At 32.5% G+C, this 18,417-nt stretch overlaps 1 protein-coding gene across 1 annotated transcript; it reads right to left on the reverse strand.

Annotated features, from left to right (window-relative positions):
* Positions 1–239: 239 nt before the first annotated feature.
* LOC105787298 (leucine-rich repeat extensin-like protein 5) lies at positions 240–866 on the reverse strand. The gene has a single exon (XM_012613679.1). The coding sequence runs from the start codon at positions 772–774 to the stop codon at positions 313–315; it is 462 nt and encodes a 153-aa protein (XP_012469133.1). The 5' UTR covers positions 775–866; the 3' UTR covers positions 240–312.
* Positions 867–18,417: the final 17,551 nt, after the last annotated feature.

Here is an 18,417-nt window from a genome sequence, read left to right on the forward strand (position 1 = left end):
TTCTAATTCCAATATTTACAATATTTAATCTATTACCTTTTTGTACCAAATACAGATTTTTCATATGTATAAAGTGATTTAGTGCCGGATTATTATTATTATTATTATTTTGTTTTAACATATTTAGTGAAACAATTAAATAATAATAATAATTGGACCCCTTATCTTGTAACTCAGCCAAAGTGGGTGATGCGACGCAAACAAAATTTCAAGAGAACAAAGAAGAAAAAACTGGGAAATTAAAAAGAGCAAATAAAGGCATACTCATCCCATCCATTACCCAAACAAATTAAAGATTTTACAGAATTTTATTTAACTACTTACTAATTCCCTAAACAATAAAAAAACAAATACAAACAGATTTGTAGTTGCAATCATGATCATCCATGGTTTTCCAGTGCTAGCTTTTGTTGCCGATGACTGATCATCAGTTCGGTGAGGAGGTTTCCGATAGTAGTAGGGGAAATAAGGCAAGATAGGGTCTGGAGGGGGCTGACCATATAAGGAGTTACCATAAGGTGATGGTGGTGGTGGTGGTGGAAAATACGGCAAGTTCCCTGTTGGTAGTGTCCCTGGTGGAGGGTATAGTCCTGTTTGTGAAGGTGGTGAATAACTAACCGGTGGCGTTTGAATGGGCGTGCCGGTGGCTGTCGGTGGAGGATAACATGGATATGGACATGGATTATCTTGCTTGGTTTTAACAAAGAAGCTGAGAATTATGGAGGAGAAGAGGAGGAGGAAGGTAGATAGAGATTTATTGTGTGTGTTGGCCATGTTACACAACAAGGGAAAAATATAGGGAGTTGAGACTTTTTAAGAGTTTAGTGAAGGAAAGTGGTACGAGAGAGTGATATAATATGTTGATAGAAAATGTGCCATTTTTATTGTATTGAAAAAATCTTTTAAACATTTAAAATGAAGAGACATTTGGGACCCATGCATTTTGAAACTTGGTAGCCAAGGCTTTTCCATGAGGTATGTTAGAAAGTGTTGTTGAAAATTGCACATGAATTTACTTTTCAAATACATAAAATTAATACACAATATCTTATAGATATGGGTGTGTTTGGTTGAGAAATTTATTAAAAAAATCAAAATTCTAAAATTGAATAAATATATTAGAAAATTCTAGTGATTTCAAGAAAGAATTTTAATAGTTCAAATTCTATTTTTAAATTCCATCTAAATTGGTGATTTCAAAATTTCTTCTAATTTTATTTGATTTAATACATATGGTTAAGATGAAAATTTAAACTTCAAAAAAATATTTTATTTAATTATAATATATATTTTTAAAATTTTATTTTATTAAAACTATTTATAAATTTTTACAAACATAACGATCTCCATATTAAATATTTTTATATTATTTAATTTTAATATATTATTCTTTTTTATAATTATTTTTAATTTATAAAACTTAGTTAACCTAATTTTTAATCAATTATTTATCCAAACAAAGCAATTGAAAATTTTAGCATTTTGAATCTATGAATTCTAAAATCAGGGGCAAATTTAGAGGGGCAGACATGGGCCTTGCCTCCCCCCAAATGGAAAAATTGCTATGCAAGCCCCTTAAAAATATTTAAATCATAAATTAACTTATGGCCAAATTATACTTTGGCCCCCAAAAATGAAAAGAATTTATATTAAGTCCCTTCAGAAAAATAATGAAATCATAAATTAATACATGATAAAATTATAAGTTGAAATAAACTTCTATAATTCAACAAGAGTTTTACATTCTCTCCCGATAAATAGATGACACTAATAAGGCTATTTACACAATTTTCAAATATCATTATTCTACGAGAAAATAGACAGACTTTTATTCTCTAAGAATCAAATATATTTTTCGGAATAACGATTCTGTCGATTTCTACTTGAGAAGAGAATTTTCATTTTCACCCTAAAAGAAAAGAAAAATTTTCTAGTTCTATGTTTGATTCGAATCGCTCGAGCCCACACTCGAAGCAATTCGTGGTATGAGAATAGTAGAGATGATTGTTTAGTTGAAAGTCAGGAACAAGGATCCGTCTATCCAAAAACACAAGTATGATTTTGGTCTAGGGTTTATTGCTATAAATATCACAAACCGGGTTGGTTTGTAAACAATTTATTTTTCGTTATGTAAGAAAATCGTTTTCTATCCCGATTTTTTCCAACAAAATGAACCTAACTTGTCCACGAAAAGCTAATTATGCCAATTGAATAAACTAAACATATTATCTGAATTAACAACTAAATGAATATATCATACTAATATATTTTACATTCACGCTTCTTTTCACTTTAATGCATTTAATAAAGTTCAAATATCATTTCTGGATAAAAAAATAATTCAACCATTTTTTTTCGTATTGGCCCTCAGGCTCGTTTAATCAATTTGCATGGTCTTTCACATGCTATAAATAATCAAATATCGTATATAAATACTTGTAATTCAACTTATAATGGTTAATCATTTTTCAATATCAATTAACCATTTCACAATTTATGTTCCCTATTAACATGAATTGGACTTGAGCAGATACACGGATCCCAACCAACACACCAATTTGACACTAAGTGCCTCATATACACGGATCCCAACCAACACACCAATTTGACACTAAGTGCCTCATTGGGACACCCAAAGCAAATGGATTATGCCCAGTGCTCATCGATATAATCAAAATAAAATTTGTGCCCTGCACTCATCGAAACGTCCAAAGGAAAATGTACCCAGTGCTCATGGACATATAATTGAAGTAACCCGTACTCAATCTATCCTATGGCATGCCAACTATATCCGACTCTACCCAAACAGTTTATAGGGTAACCAATTCTTCAAGCATAATTTCTATCAATTTCGCACCTAATTCTTTTTCTTTAGCTTAACAATTGTGTACAACTTAGGTGAAGAAAAAAGATGATATTCTTTCTCTTTCTTTCCATCGAATTTTAGTATTTATAGTCTAAATTAAGGTTTAGCTCAACTTAATGAATTACATTTAACTATTACTAATTATGCTTATTAATTTAACAATTACTGTCCACTAAGTCTTATTTGGGCATGGTCTAATTGCTATTTTGACCTTTGGTTAATTTCAATTTAAGCCATCAATCCATTTACAAATTAAAAATCCATCGCGATTGGACTTTACAATTTAGTCCCTAGGCCTTAATTAAACACAATTTCGGCTAAAGTAACTACCCATGTAACACCCCTAACCTGTCTCCGTCAGCAGATTAGGGTTACAGAGTATTATAGTACAATTCAAAACATTCAAAACATATGATTTCAAATAGAAAATTTATTCAATTGAAATTACAATAATCATTTATAAATCACATTCATAGCATACAATACGCTTACGGGCCTTAAACCGATCCTATGAAGCCCTAAAAATAGTTTAGGAACATTCCAAGATCAATTTGAAACAAAACAGAAAATCTTGGTAAAACTAGAAAATTTTGGAAATAAGGGTCACATGGTCGTGTGACATAGCCCAGACCGTTTGAGCGTTCAAAGTATGGACACACGATCGTGTTCTAGCCCGTGTGTCTGCCTGTGTGGGTATTCCAAATAGGGCCACATGGTCATGTCGCAGGTCGTGTACCAAGCCATGTATATATTCAAAATATGGACAAATGACCATGTCTCAAATCGTGTGTCAGACCGTGTGAAACCTGCACCTAAAATCAAATTAACACACAACCATATAGTGTGACCATGTGTGGCACACTGCCGTGTGACAGCTTGTGTCCTAGGCCATGTGCTCCATTTCTAACCTTAAAACAAACACCAATTCTTGCACCAAGACACACCATGCCTAGCTTGTTTCACATGGTTAAAAACACATACCAAATGTACTAAATCTCACATTCTATGTTCCTAACAAACGTGTTCTCATTGACACCACAAATGTTATACGAATACAATAAGCACATCACATTAAAGATTACCATTACCTAATACCAAACACATATAATAAACAAATCCAACATGACCAACATCATAAACTACCTATAAAAAAAATAGCGATACTTTATTTCAACATCATTAAAGTTACCAAATCAAAACAATGCTTATCCAAAAGCACAAACATTTCCATACCAAAATATTATCAACTTGAGACTTAGCTTAACAAATCACAACCATAAGCTTAGTTACAATTCAACTAATAAATTAACCATAACCATATCAAATCCTATTTACATGTCACAACCCAAATGTCTCAAAGACAAAAGCTACTAAAGAGAGTCTGGATAGTGTGAGTTTTGAAGTTGATCCATCCGAACCATTTCGCAAAACATTAACTACAAAGACAAAAAAGGAAAAAAAATAAGTAAGCTTAAAAAGCTTAGTAAGTCCATAGCTAAAACCTTAAAATCAATTTATCTCATTCCTTAAATGATTACTAAAGAGCATTAAGTTTCTAAACCTGACAATCGTTTCCAAAATCACATAATGTCAGTACCAAAACTTTCAATTAAACGATTTATAAACTATGATAGTTCAAATCAAAACAAATCATTCTTTGATATTTAAGTTCATAACTCTGTCACCAATATTGCATTTATAAAGTGTGCGTTTCTTACAGATAACTATAAACTTTCCCTTCGTTTCAATGTTGTTACAAACAACTTTTAAACACATAACCATTGATTACTCAATTTCATCACTTAACATCTACATATTCATCTAAAAATATCATCTCCAAATCATTCATGAATTCACTATCAACTTACCTTAAACAAAATAGATAATCAAGAGGATGAATTTTAATTCTCGCTATCCGAATGCAAAATCACACCGCATTAATATATAATCATATATAACATAAATTATACTTTTCAAAAGAACTAACCAAATTTTATCAATCACCATGTCTCAATGTACTTATCAACATTTACACATAAGCATTTTGTATTGCTATTTATCATATAGTAGCAATTTAAACATTCCATAGAATTGAGCAAGTAAATAAGTTTTAACTTAATTAATACATAGCCCGATGAACTATAGTAACTTGACTCAGATACTCAGGTAATTACACCACATCAGAGGCATCAAAGATGTGTACCAGAGGCACCAAAGCGTAATCCTATACAAGCGCGCGTTCTAACCCTATTGGCATACCAATCGTATCCTAATTGTTTACTACGTTCAAACGAGCATTTAAACTGAGTTCATCAAATTAAAAAAATCAGAGGCACTTCCACAATATCTGTACACATACCGTATATTTTTTTCATCCATTCCGAGATAACATTATTCATATTCTAAAATCATTTCTCAATTTCTGAATAGTACACTTTCACTTTATAAATAATTATATGCAAATCATAATAAAATTCTATTACTAAATATTCAGTCACAACTCAATTTAAACAAATAGAAAGCAACATAATTTATAAACATATAAAATTATTCAATAATTTTATGAACTTACTTAGAATATGCTAACGGCTCACTCGTAGGGACTAATTCGATATTTTCCCTTTTTCCTCGATTATCCTCCATATGAATCAAATCTTGATCTATAATGATTAAATTAAGTTTTCATTATTTGTACATTTTCCCTAAATTTTTCCATTTTTCACAATTTAGTCCCTAATCCCAAAATTCCAAACTTAACAAAATTTCTCTAATACTCAAGCTAGCCGAATATATTACTTTAAATTCATCATTTAACATCAATAATAACCAAGATTCATCCATGGAAAAATCTAAAATCTTTAACAATTTCAAAAATGAAGATACAAGTTAGCTGGACCTAGTTACAACGATCTCAAAAACATAAAAATTACAAGAAATGTGTTTAAAACGGACTTACATGCAAGAATTCTTGATGGCAGAACCTTTAGCTTTAGCAATGGTGTTTTTACTCTTCCATTTTCGGTGGTTTTAGCCTTTTGGAAGATGATAGTATCTTATTTTATTTTTTACTTAAGTTTTATTTTTCTATTACAACTTTACCCTGTAATTTATCATGCATTTTAACTAATTAAAAGTCCAAAGGCATCCATCTACTTTTTCTATGTTTTAATTACCATATAAGTCCTCCTCATTAATAAATAAGTCAACTAATCTTATAATTCAATAACGATTAGATTTTGCATCTTTACAAAATTTTCCTTTTATTTAATTAACTAATTAAATAATAAATTTTTCAAACCGAATCTTCACATACCTAAATAATAACTCCATAAATATTTAATAAAAATATTTATAAGCTTGGTTTATAGAAACGAGGTCTTGATACCTCATTTTCCGAAACCACTTGACTTTTGGGACAACCACTTATACTTAACTATTTATTCAATTAGCTAAATTTCTCCAATCAAAATTCAATATAAATTTTTAGTAAACTCATATAATTTAAATGATAGTTAATACGGACTTACTCATCGAATTTGTGGTTCCAAAACCACTGTTTCCGACACCATTGAAAATGGGCTGTTACAAATCAAATTTCAATTAGTCTAACTATTAACTTCATAAATATCCCTATTTAATATTTACGATTTTGGTTTACAAAAATGGAGTCCCAAAACTGCATTTCTTGGCACCATTAGAAACCGGGTTATTACACTTTGTGAAAGTATGAAGAATTTTCTTCATACTTCATTTATAATTATCATATAAATATTAATTAAAATAATAAAATATCATCAACATCATAATTATAATCCAAGGGTCCATATTCTTTTCCTTAATCTCTAAGTAAATCCTATGGTCATGATTCATCCATACACTCAAAGGTATTTTAGTAGTTTTCTACAAAACTATCTTTCTTTCAAAATGTCCATTTTGCCCTTAACACTTTTTATATTTACATTTTCATCATTAACACCTTTGGAAAAATAAAAAAATTATTCACTAAACTTTTTATGTTGAACCCTTAATTTTGGGAATTTATAATTTAACCCCATTACTTTTCCTTTTTATGATTTAGTCCTTACGTCAAATCATCATCTCACAACATTTTACTTGATGTTACATTTTCTTTATATCAAATCAAATATAATATATTTTTGAACAAAACACATAATGTAATAAATGATAAATTAGAAATAATAATCTTTATCAACCTTGGCCATCTTACATAGTTACACTTATTCACATGAGTGTTTGGCTTATAACCAATTAAAATTTCAGTTTAAGAATAGACGAGAACAAAATCGTATAATAAAAAATTATTAAAATTTATTAATAAGAATTAATATAATTTTATAATAGATCTTCCAAAAAATCAATAACAATTTTTTCTAGAAATAAATTTATAGTACTTTAAACATGAAAAATATACAACATAAACCATAAAATACATCATTTTGGTCCAACAAAATAAAAGAAAAAAAGATAATTTTTCATTACCATATTCATCATTCAAAGCAAGTTTAATTTATCATCTTACTTGTCCCAAAATTAGCAAGATATAATTTCTTTTACACAACATTTACTCCTACCAATAACCCCTGATCTTTAAATGAAGAAAAAAAATACAATAAGCGCACTCAAACATAAGTCCTTGTGATTGTTTCTATAAGTGCACTCGAACCTACGTCTTTCTAATTGTTGCAATAATAACAGCCCGAATTTGGGGCTAGCCGGAATAGTGGTTTCGGGACCACAAATTTGACGAGAAAAAAATTATTTTCATTATATTTTTATGGTCTAAGATTTCACAAAATGATTTCGTGAAAATTTCATTCTAAAATTTTGACATTTGGGCACTCAATTTAGTCAAAAGGACTAAATTGTAAAAACTGCAAAAGTTGAGTTCTATATGTTAGAGGTGTCCAATTGTTATGAAATTTTAAATTTGAGGTCTTTATATGGTAATTAGACCATTGGTTAAGTTGGTGGACAAAAATGGGTATGGTTAGGCATGTTTCCAAAGTTTTTCATTAAGGGCATTTTGGTCATTTAGTTATTAAAATGAATTAAAAACGAAATTAAAAACCAAATTTTGTCCATCTTCAACCCCTAGGCCGAAAATTGCATGGAGAAACCATGGCTAGGGTTTTTCAAGCTTCCAAGGTCGATTGTAAGTCCGTTCTATCCCCGTTTTTAATGATTTTTACGTTTTTAAAATCCTCGTAACAAGATTTACTTATTTTTACCATTGTTTTGAACTAGGGTTTGTGTTTAAAAATTTAACCATGAATGATATGCATGTATTTTGATGTTTTATAGAAGAATATGAATGTTTGGAGTGTGATAAACGATTTGTACTAAGTAATTTTCAATGAAAATGCCTAAAAGGATAAATTTCTAAAAGTTATAACATATGTCACAAGTGTGTGAATAAGTGAGTATTGTGGACTGCTATAGTTATGAAAATGGTTCAGCTAGGCCTAAAATGCAAGGAAATTGAATAAAAAATATTTTACGAGCCTAGGGTCAAAATCGTAATTTTGTGAAACTTTAGGGGCAAAAATGTTATTTTGCCAAAGTATGATTTTTGGACTGGAATGAATAGTGTGAATGTTATAGAAGTTAAATGTATTGTTATAAATCAAGAAATATGAGAAATTGAAATTGATCGATAAAAAGAAAAGTGAGAAAAAGTGAAAAATTCCCGAATGAACCTTTGAAATAAAAAGGGATACGAATGAAGTGACAGAAATGATCACATGTGTGGCACGGATTGTGTATAGGCTACTATGTAAAAGTGAAAGTGATGGTCACGTGTGTAGTACTATGTGCAGGCTACTACGTGTACCGGAATGATAGGTCGCATGTGTAGTACTATGTGCAGGCTACTATGCGTACCGGATAGTTTCGATCACGTGTGTAGTACTATGTGCAGGCTACTACGTGTATCGGATGGTAATGGTCACATGTGTAGTACTATGTGCAGGCTACTATGTGAACCGAACATCATTGATTAGTAAGGTGGTTGCTATGTGCTGATTCCACCGAACATCATTGATTAATAAGGTGGTTACTATGTGCTGAATCCACCGAGTATCTGTTATTATTCTGAAGTGTTCATCAGAAAATTGACTAAATGTAATTGAATAATGAATATAGGTGTGGAATTGAATTGAATATCGACTTAGAAATGGAAAAGTGAATTTTGAATTGAATTGTGATTGAAAGTGAAAAAGTAAAATTATGAAAGAGTACATTTAGCAATAAAACAGTTTAGACAGCAACAGTTGTGTGACTTTGAAAAATCACCAAAAATGGTGGAGATTGAATTAGAGGATGAATAATATATTAAATTGAATCTGAATGAGTCTATTTTCACATAAAAGAAAAAATCAAGAAAAGAATTATATATTTTGAGATATTTGAAGTTTAGTTAGACAGAGTCAGAATGAGTTCGGAATCCCCTGTTATGACTTTGGAAAATTGTCAAAAATTGTAAAAACATAATTATGGGATAACGTTTATATTTTTAGAATCCTAAATAAATATATTTTCAATAGAAACAAACGGAAACAATAATCAAATTTTGTACAATGAGATAATTAATTTTTAGTGAAGAGAGGTCAGAATTGTCGAGCAGTGAAACAAGGGAAAATTTAAAGAATAAACTGTACTATTTGGCTAAACCAAAAATTCTAAAAATTTTATGGTAAGAGTATATGTGAATCTAGTTTTGGGGAAAATTTACGGATCTTAATTTGGAGTTCTTTAGCTCCAGGTAAAAATAATTTAGTGACTTTGACTCGAATAGACAACTTTGAATATACATGTGATTAAATAGTGAAATTGTAGTTAATGTTGTTTAAGTGTGTTATACACATTAAGGATGTGGAATGGAGAGGAGGAGGAGGAAAATTGGAAGAACATATGAATGATTTGTGTATAATTGGCCATATGCTCGATTATAATCGATAAACGATTAAAAAGAAATGATGTTTATAATTGTGCATTATTAGTTATAGTTAAAGTTCATGTGAGAAAATAAAGTTTCATAGTATGTGTATGTGGTATACTTGGTATATGATTTGGTATGTAGCAATGTCAGAAATGATTTATGAATTAACTCATGTTGATAAGTTTGATACATAAATAAATGTGGTGCTTATCCATGCTTATAATGCTTAGACGATATGTTTATTTGGCTAGCATGTTTGGTGTGTATGCTTAGGCTTTGGCCAAGTTGTGGCTGGATTATGCCACATTAAATTTATAAAATTATGCATTCAGATGGTAAATGTCTAGATGAAAATATGCTTGTGATCACAAAATGGTGGTAAGGTTTAAATTTTGTAATCTTTATTAAAATGGTTTATCATGTGGTTAGTCTTCAAAAAGGCTAGCTTGCGACTACGGTTTAGTGTAATGTTTATATCTTGTGTGATATGCATAGGAAACAAGAGTGGAAAGGAAATGAAATACTATATTCATGCTTGAAGTGTAAAATGATGCAAAAAGGGGACGTTAAGTTAAACGATAAATATGTATTAGTATTGAACTTAATGAAATTGAATTGTACGTGAATTAAATGGAAATTGCAAATGATATGATTTGAATTAATTGAATTATTGTGGTATTGAAATGTATTTTGGATTGAGAAATTGAATTGAATCGTGAAAATGAGAATCGTGAATTAAATGAAATGGAAATGAAGTATTGAATTGCATGAGTATGTATTGGGTCTCAGAAGCCCTATTTGTTACAAATATAGTATTTTGAAGTTATAACATGAAGATTTATAAAAGCATGTTAAAAATTTGAAGAGTTTAAATTTGAATGAAATTTTATAACTCGGTTTAACATGTTTATAAGTGTATGTGTTCTGGTAATGCCTCATAACCTATTCTGGTGTCGAATACGGGTAAGGGGTGTTACAATGTGACATCGCCAGATTCGATTATAACGTTTAGACCAGATTTGAGGTGTTACACGTAACGAGCTAGGGAGTGACTAATTGGCAAGCTAGGAAGTGACCAGTTAACGGAGGTGGCGAGCTAGCGGAGTGGTGAGCTAGTAGAGTTGGCGAGCTAGCGGAGGTGGCAGCTAACGAAGTGACAAGCTAAAGGACATCCCTTCTTGGATCTGGTCAGATTCTAGATCAAACGGGCAAACCGAATTTCTAGTTTGTGAGGTATTATATAACAAATTTGCATATTCCTTTTGGGGTTTAAATATATTAGTTTATGCCGACACCTTTCCAGTATTGCCAGGATGATAAATGTCCTATCCAAGTTCATGATTTGCTTTTGCTTTTGATTCCTCCCTTATATTCATTTTCCTTTTCTCAGCCTACCAAGCCAACATTTGGTTTTCTTCCATATTTCCATGATAAAAGAAAGTTGAAAATTACAATGACAAATAGTTTGTATAGTAGCAGTACACACAAACACACACCTCTTCAACCCCAACTTACCCTCTCTCTTTATATATAATTCCTTTAACAGGATACAAATAACACAAGAAACCTAATTAGTATATTTCACGAGATAACCCCTAAATAATAAGAATAATATATTTTACTACAATGAAAGGGAAAAAGAAGTCCGTGCACTATAATGTTTTTACTCGTATTAGCTTAGCTTAGCTACAACTATAACAAATTAAAAAATTCCTACAGTTTCAGATTGTCACGAACCATAAGCAATTAAATTTTATTCAAAGCTCATAATGAAGAGGTTCACGGTCTCTACCTTCCCTGAAATTTGGGTGAAAACAGAGAAAAACCTAAGCATAAAATATAAGCTAACATCAAAGTCAATCATGGAACGGTAACTACTTATATTTCTCATGGTGGCATCAAGATATGCACAAGAATTTGATAATTTCTCATCGACAAAGTAAAAACCTAAGCCGTTAAAATATGGAGTACCAAGGTTTATGAAGAAACTCCATATAAGAGCAATGCAGGAGCACAATTCTACCTACCTCGTTCAGTATGTTGTAAGTAAATGTGACATTTCACGAGTCTAAGGCATCCAATTCCATACCAATAGATCAAATGAAGCATCTAATTTTCGGATCTATAGGTTCAATGTACCTTTCACAACCAAGAATCAAATTTTCTGGAATAGGTCATATATTTTGAATGATGGATAAACTTTGGGGAGTAATTTCAGAAAACGTATGGGAGCTCAAAGAAGTGACCAAATTTCCCACACAAAACAAGCTACCTTTATAGTTGACACCATTCACAGTGAATCCTATTTTAGTATATCATTGGAAAAAAGTTGGTAATCGGGAACATTGTCGATGAGATTGATTTGATAGTAGATACAGTTACCGCATCATGCCTTTCGGACCGAAGAATGCAAATGTGACCTACCAATGACTAGTAAACAAAATTTTCAAGGGTCAGATAGGTTGTAACGTTGAGGTTTATGTTGATGACATGTTGGCAAAGAGAAACAACTTGGAACAACACATTGAGGATCTAAAGGAAGTGTTTTTTGTGTTACGTGTTTATAAAATGAAGTTGAATTCGAAAAAGTAAGAGTTTGGGGTGAGATCTAAAAGATTTTTAGGCTTTATGATCTCCGAAAGAGGCATTGAGACAAACCTAAAAAGATTCCATTACTTAACGGGAAGAATTGTGGCATTGGGTTGGTTTGTGTCTAGATTGGTGAACAAGTACTTACCTCTCTTCAAGGAATTGAAGGCCCCTTTCAAGTGGACAGAGGTGTGTTAGGTTAGTTTTGATCAACTCAAGCAATATTTGACATCACCACCATTGTTGATATGGACTATTCCTCTCAGAAGGTCATTAAAGCTCAAATATTGGTTGACTTCATAGTAGAAGGCTCTTTCGACAGCCCAACAACAATCATAGGTAATATATTTACATAATATGAGTTGGTTTATTTAGCATGAATGCATTGTTAGATACTTTCCTAAATACATGTATGGTGAGTTAGCAGAGTGGTGAGCTAGTGAAGGTGGCGAGCTAGTGGAGTTGGCGAACTAGCGGAGGTGGTGAGCTAGCAGAGTGGCGAGCTAGAAGAGGTTGCAAGCTAGCGAACGCTAACGAAGGTGGTAAGCTGGATGACGTCCCTTCCTTGATTGGGTCAGATTTTGGATCACTCGGGCGGATTGAATTTCGGGTTTGTAAGGTATTATATAACAATTTGTCCCCCACTTTGTCAAAAAAAAAGTTATAAAGTGATTCTTCTGAGATAGGTTTACACACCTTGCCTGTGTAATTAAGGGCTTGTTACATAAGTTTTAATTGAAACTTACCAAGTAAACTTTTCTGTGTGACAGTGGCATGTAAATTTTGATTCTTTGAGCGGTGTCACTGACACTGATATGGGTTTTGATATTATTATTTTTCATAATTTAAAACTGCCACTTAATTTAGCATGTAACATTGGGGATAATAGCAGTGTGTACGATGAGCAGCATAGCGAAAATACAACGATCTATATGGAAAAAATACCTGTAGTATAGTGAAAATATGGCAAATTGTATATCAAAAAATTAGGTGAGTTGTACAGCAAAACTTTGACTAGTTGTACAGTGAAAATTTAGCGAGTTGTGCTTTAAAAATAATGTAATTGCTACTATAGAATACTACGAGCTTTATTGTGAAAATATTGTAAACTATATTGTAAAAATAATGCGAACAGTGTTGCAAAAAAACTGTGGACTGCACTATAAAAATACTACGAACTGTATTGAAAAACTATGTCAATTTTTTGAGGGTTTTGCAACTTTAAATTTGAAATCAACTGCATGAGAAAGTTGCGATCTTAAACCGACAACTGCAAGATTCTGGAAATCTTGTAAGTATAAGGCTGAAATCTTAAATCAGCGAGCTGCAAGATTCAAAAAATCTTGTAAGTATAAGGTTGCGATCTTAAATTGGAGAGCCATAAGATTTAGAAAATCTTATAAGTCTAAGGTTGCGGTCTTAAATTGGCAAACCACAAATTCAGATAGTCTTGTAAGTATAAGGCTACGATCTTAAATTGACGAGTCGCAAGATTTGAAAAATCTTGTATCTATAAGGGTGTGATCATAAATTGGCAACTTGCAAGATTCAAAAAATCTTGTAAGTATAAGGCTTTGATATTAAATCGACGAGCTGCAAGATTCGAAAAATCTTGTAAGTATAAGGTTGTGATCTTAAATAGGAAAATTGTAGGATTCAAAAAATCCTATAAGTATAAGGTTGCAATTTTAAATTGGCAAACCGCAAGATTCGAAAAATCTTTTAAGTATAAGCTACGATCTTAAATTGGCGACTGTCGAGATTCAAAAAATCTTGTAAGGATAAGACTGCAATCTTAAATCGATGAGACAATAAGGTTATTATCTTAAATCAGCAAATCGCAAGATTCAGAAAATCCTGTAAGTATAAGGATATTAAATCAACGAGCCACAAGACTCGAAAAATCTTGTAAGTAGCGAATTGAGGGAAGAAGAAAACCATGGAGTGAATTGAGAGAAGGAGAAAATCATGGAGTGAATTGAGGGAAGGAGAAAATCATGCCATTTTCATTATTAACCATTCTACCAACAAATCTACCAAAACAAAGGAAAAAGAAACCCCAAAACAATTTTGCTAACTCTCCTCACTACTTACTAACACTCTTTGCTAACTTATCATTTCACAGTTCACCACTTCGCATTCTAGACCATAACAAATGGCGTTACTGTCTACTAAAAACTTGGAATTATAATAATAAACATAAACAAGCCTGATATATTAAATCAAGTTACGGAGACATACCTTCTCGTGGACTCATGCTAAGGTCTTTGAAAGCTTGGCGAAAAACCACTTTACGAATAGTGTCGTAACCATTTTTTATTTGATTTGAAAATGGGGATCGACTTTTAAAAATAGAAATAGGAGTCACCACCGATCTTTTATTATGGTGTGACCGGTTCACCTTGAAAATAATTTTAGGTCTGCAAATTTTAAGAAAACAGACTTGGGAGTCAGTTACGCAAGAGGAAGGGTTAGCACCCTCGTGACGCCCAAAATTGGTACCGAATCGGTTGCTTAGTGTCTTAATGTCGAAAATTGAAAACTTTGAAGAATTTTAAAAATATGATCATTGTGTTAAAATGTTGAAAATTCTCGGGAAAAGGAGCATATTTCACGTTAATCAAGAAAGAGAATCATATCCAGTAAGTTAGGACACGATGTCTCGAATTCTCGGTACGCGAATAAAAATGCTTATTTAAAAAATATTTGGCCATCTCGGATTTAAAAGGGAGATCACGACCAGTAAGTTAGGACGCGATTCTTTTTCAAATCCCAAGATCAATTAAAACTTGAGTTTGAAAAGATTCGTGTATTTAGATATTGTGAAAATCGAAACCCAGTAAGTTAGGGTATGACCTTCTCTAATCTTTACACGAGATGCTATTAACAAATTGTGAGATATCGAGTAAAATAAAATAAAATACGGAGTCGTAATAAAAGAATGTGAAAGCAAATTACATTTGTTGTTATACGTGGCAAAATCACAATGAATACGAAAGTATAAAAATGATACGAGCGATTGCGACTAATATGAAATGAATAAAAGGACAAATCGACAACATGCAAAAGAACAACGTATACAAACGAATAAAATTAAAACATTCATTCCAGATAATAACGAAAATGAAAATAAATAAATAATGAATACAATTAAAAATGTAAAAAGATATATATGTGTTCATGAAAATAAAATGTAAAATGATGTAGATACATATATAAAATATACAACTATATGTATACGTGTAAGTTATGAAAATACGCATGAATACTATAAAGTATATATAAAAACGTGTATGCATATATATACAAAAATATACATAGGTACATATACATATATATTATGAAAATAAAACTAGAATAATAATAAAACTAGCTAATATACTAACAAAACAAGAACAAATAGATATAAGGAAGATGAAACTAATAATAATTAATAGTAATAATAATAATAATAATAATAATAATAATAATAACAATAACACTAAAATAGTTAGTTAAACAATAAAATTGCTAAAAAAGAGGACTAAACCGGAATAAAAACAAAAATAATGGGCGAATTCAAAATAAAAAGGACGAAAAGGACCAAAATGCAACACGCGCTGAAAGAGGAGGGTCCGAAATGGTAAATAGACCAAAGCCCCCAAAACGCAGTGCTGCATTGGACCAAGGTAAAACAAAAGTAAAATTTTTGGGCTAAATTAAAATAAAAGATAATAACGCAAAAGGAGCCAGATTGCAACGTGCTGCAAAATCAAGAGGATCATGCAGCTTATCCCTCCGAGACCAAAGCGCTTGGATCCGCCATGCTGGTCAAGTTATTGTCATGCAAAATGGCACCATTTTGGAGCCACTGAGGCAAGGCCCAAACGGTACCATTTTATGCCCAGCACGAATGCTCTATTAACCTATTCAGCAGCCCCTTTTCATTTTAAAACAAAAGTAAAAAGAAGAAACCCTAGGCCCTCTCATGGTTGCACCGCTCTGCTCATCGATCCATCAAACAGATCTCCGAACCCCTATTCAAACTTCGACGGCCACAGAGAGAACAGGGGATTCGGCGACTGCTGAACTAGGTAAGGGCTCTCCCTTTTTATTTCAAAAAGATAAAAACGATGAAAACCAATGCAAACTCAGAGAGAAAAAGGAAGAAAACCAACAATAATCGGGAAGCTAATCACCTTTGAATGATTTTTGCTTTGTTCAAATGTTTTTTCTTTGTATTGATATCCTCTGTAAAAAAAAAGGGAAAAAAAGCCCTTTTTACATTGTTTTTATCCCCTTTTATAGCCGGAGATAAAATAAAAATACAATCATCATCAAAATTCTAATTTTTGCTATTATTTCTCCTATTGCTGCTTTTCTTTCTTTGTTATCCCCTTTCACTTTTTTCTGTGCGTGTTTTTGCAGGTGTACGGAGGGCGTACGGTATGCATGGACGTGGCACGTACATGAGGCTACTGTTGTGGTGGCTCGCACTGGGGATGAGGGAGTTGCAGCTTGATGGCTTGCTGGAGCGGCAGCTGATATCTCAGAAACCCTAGGGTTTCTGTTTGTTTCGATTTTAGGCTAGGGGTATTCGGGTTTAGAAAATTTTGTATTCTGGACTGTACTAATTAGACTTTGAATTTATACTTGGAATTTATTTTTATTTATGCGGGCCCATGCTAAAATTGGGCCTTACAGCTGCCTCTCTTTGCTCGTTGTCGTGTAACGAGAACAGAGCAAAGACTTAAAAAGGCCAATTTTGCCCGGTCGTACTGGACCTGGGTGCTCTTCTTCTTCCAGTAGCCTCATTCCATCCTACTGCATATTCAGAGGTATAGGAATTTGTGCTTCGATTCACTCCACTGTAATATCAGGGAGATAGGATTTATAGCTTGTAGCTTTTTAAAAAGAGCAAATTTTGCTATCTCTAGTCGGCAAGACTTGATGCGATCCACTCTACTGCAACTTCAGAGAAATAAGATCTATTACTGTAATCCGCTCCACTACAACCTCAGGGAGATAGTATTATCGACTTCAATCTGCTCCACTGTAACCTCAGGGAGAAAAGATTTGCTTCTTCAGTCTGCCCCACTGTGACTTCAGGGGGATAAGACTTGTTTTCTCAGTCTGCTCCACTGCAACCTCAGGGAGATAAGACCTGATGCGATCCACTCTACTGTAACTTCAGAGAGATAAGATCTATTACTTTAATCCGCTCCACTACAACTTCAGGGAGATAGGATTATCAGCTTCAATCTGCTCCACTGTAACTTTAGAGAGATAAGATTTGCTTACTCAGTCTACTCCGCTGCAACTTCAGGGAGATAAGGCCTGATGCGATCCACTCTGCTACAACTTCAGAGAGATAAGATCTATTACTTTAATCTGCTCCACTACAACTTTAGGGAGATAGGATTATTGGCTTCAATCTGCTCCACTGTAACTTCAGGGAGATCAGATTTGTCATCTTCGATCTGCCCCACTGCAACTTCAGGGGGATAAGACCTGCTTACTCAGTCTGCTCCGCTGCAACTTTAGGGAGATAAGACTTGATGCAATCCACTCTACTGCAACTTCAGAGAGATAAGATCTATTACTTTAATCTGCTCCACTACAACTTCAGGGATATAGGATTATCGACTTCAATCTACTCCCTGCAACCTCAGGAAGACAATATTTGCTTTTTTCGATCTGCCCCACTACAACTTTAGGGGGATAAGACCTGCTTGATAAACTTAATTTGTCTAATGATTAGGATGATATGATCAAAATGAATCCAATGCTCCTAACTAGACATGTGTGAATGGTGTTCGCATGAATGTAGAATGCTATTTTTTTCGAGACTGATCGTGCTTAAGATGTCATTACTCGAATTTTATTATGGTTTTAACAATGACGTGCTACAACGCCCTCTTACTTGATCAGTTTTTCTGAAGAAACATTTAGTCTGGTTGTCTCCCGAGTGTAAACCTCAAAGTTTAATCCATTGGGGCACAAAATTGTACTATCATTCTCCCAC

This window comes from Gossypium raimondii, chromosome 1 (assembly GCF_025698545.1).
Source record: "Gossypium raimondii isolate GPD5lz chromosome 1, ASM2569854v1, whole genome shotgun sequence".
In the NCBI taxonomy this organism is placed as follows: Eukaryota; Viridiplantae; Streptophyta; class Magnoliopsida; order Malvales; family Malvaceae; genus Gossypium; species Gossypium raimondii.

What these genes read in the sequence shown, in the direction of transcription:
- LOC105787298 (XM_012613679.1), bottom strand. Translation starts at nt 774, where the DNA reads ATGGCCAACACACACAATAAATCTCTATCTACCTTCCTCCTCCTCTTC.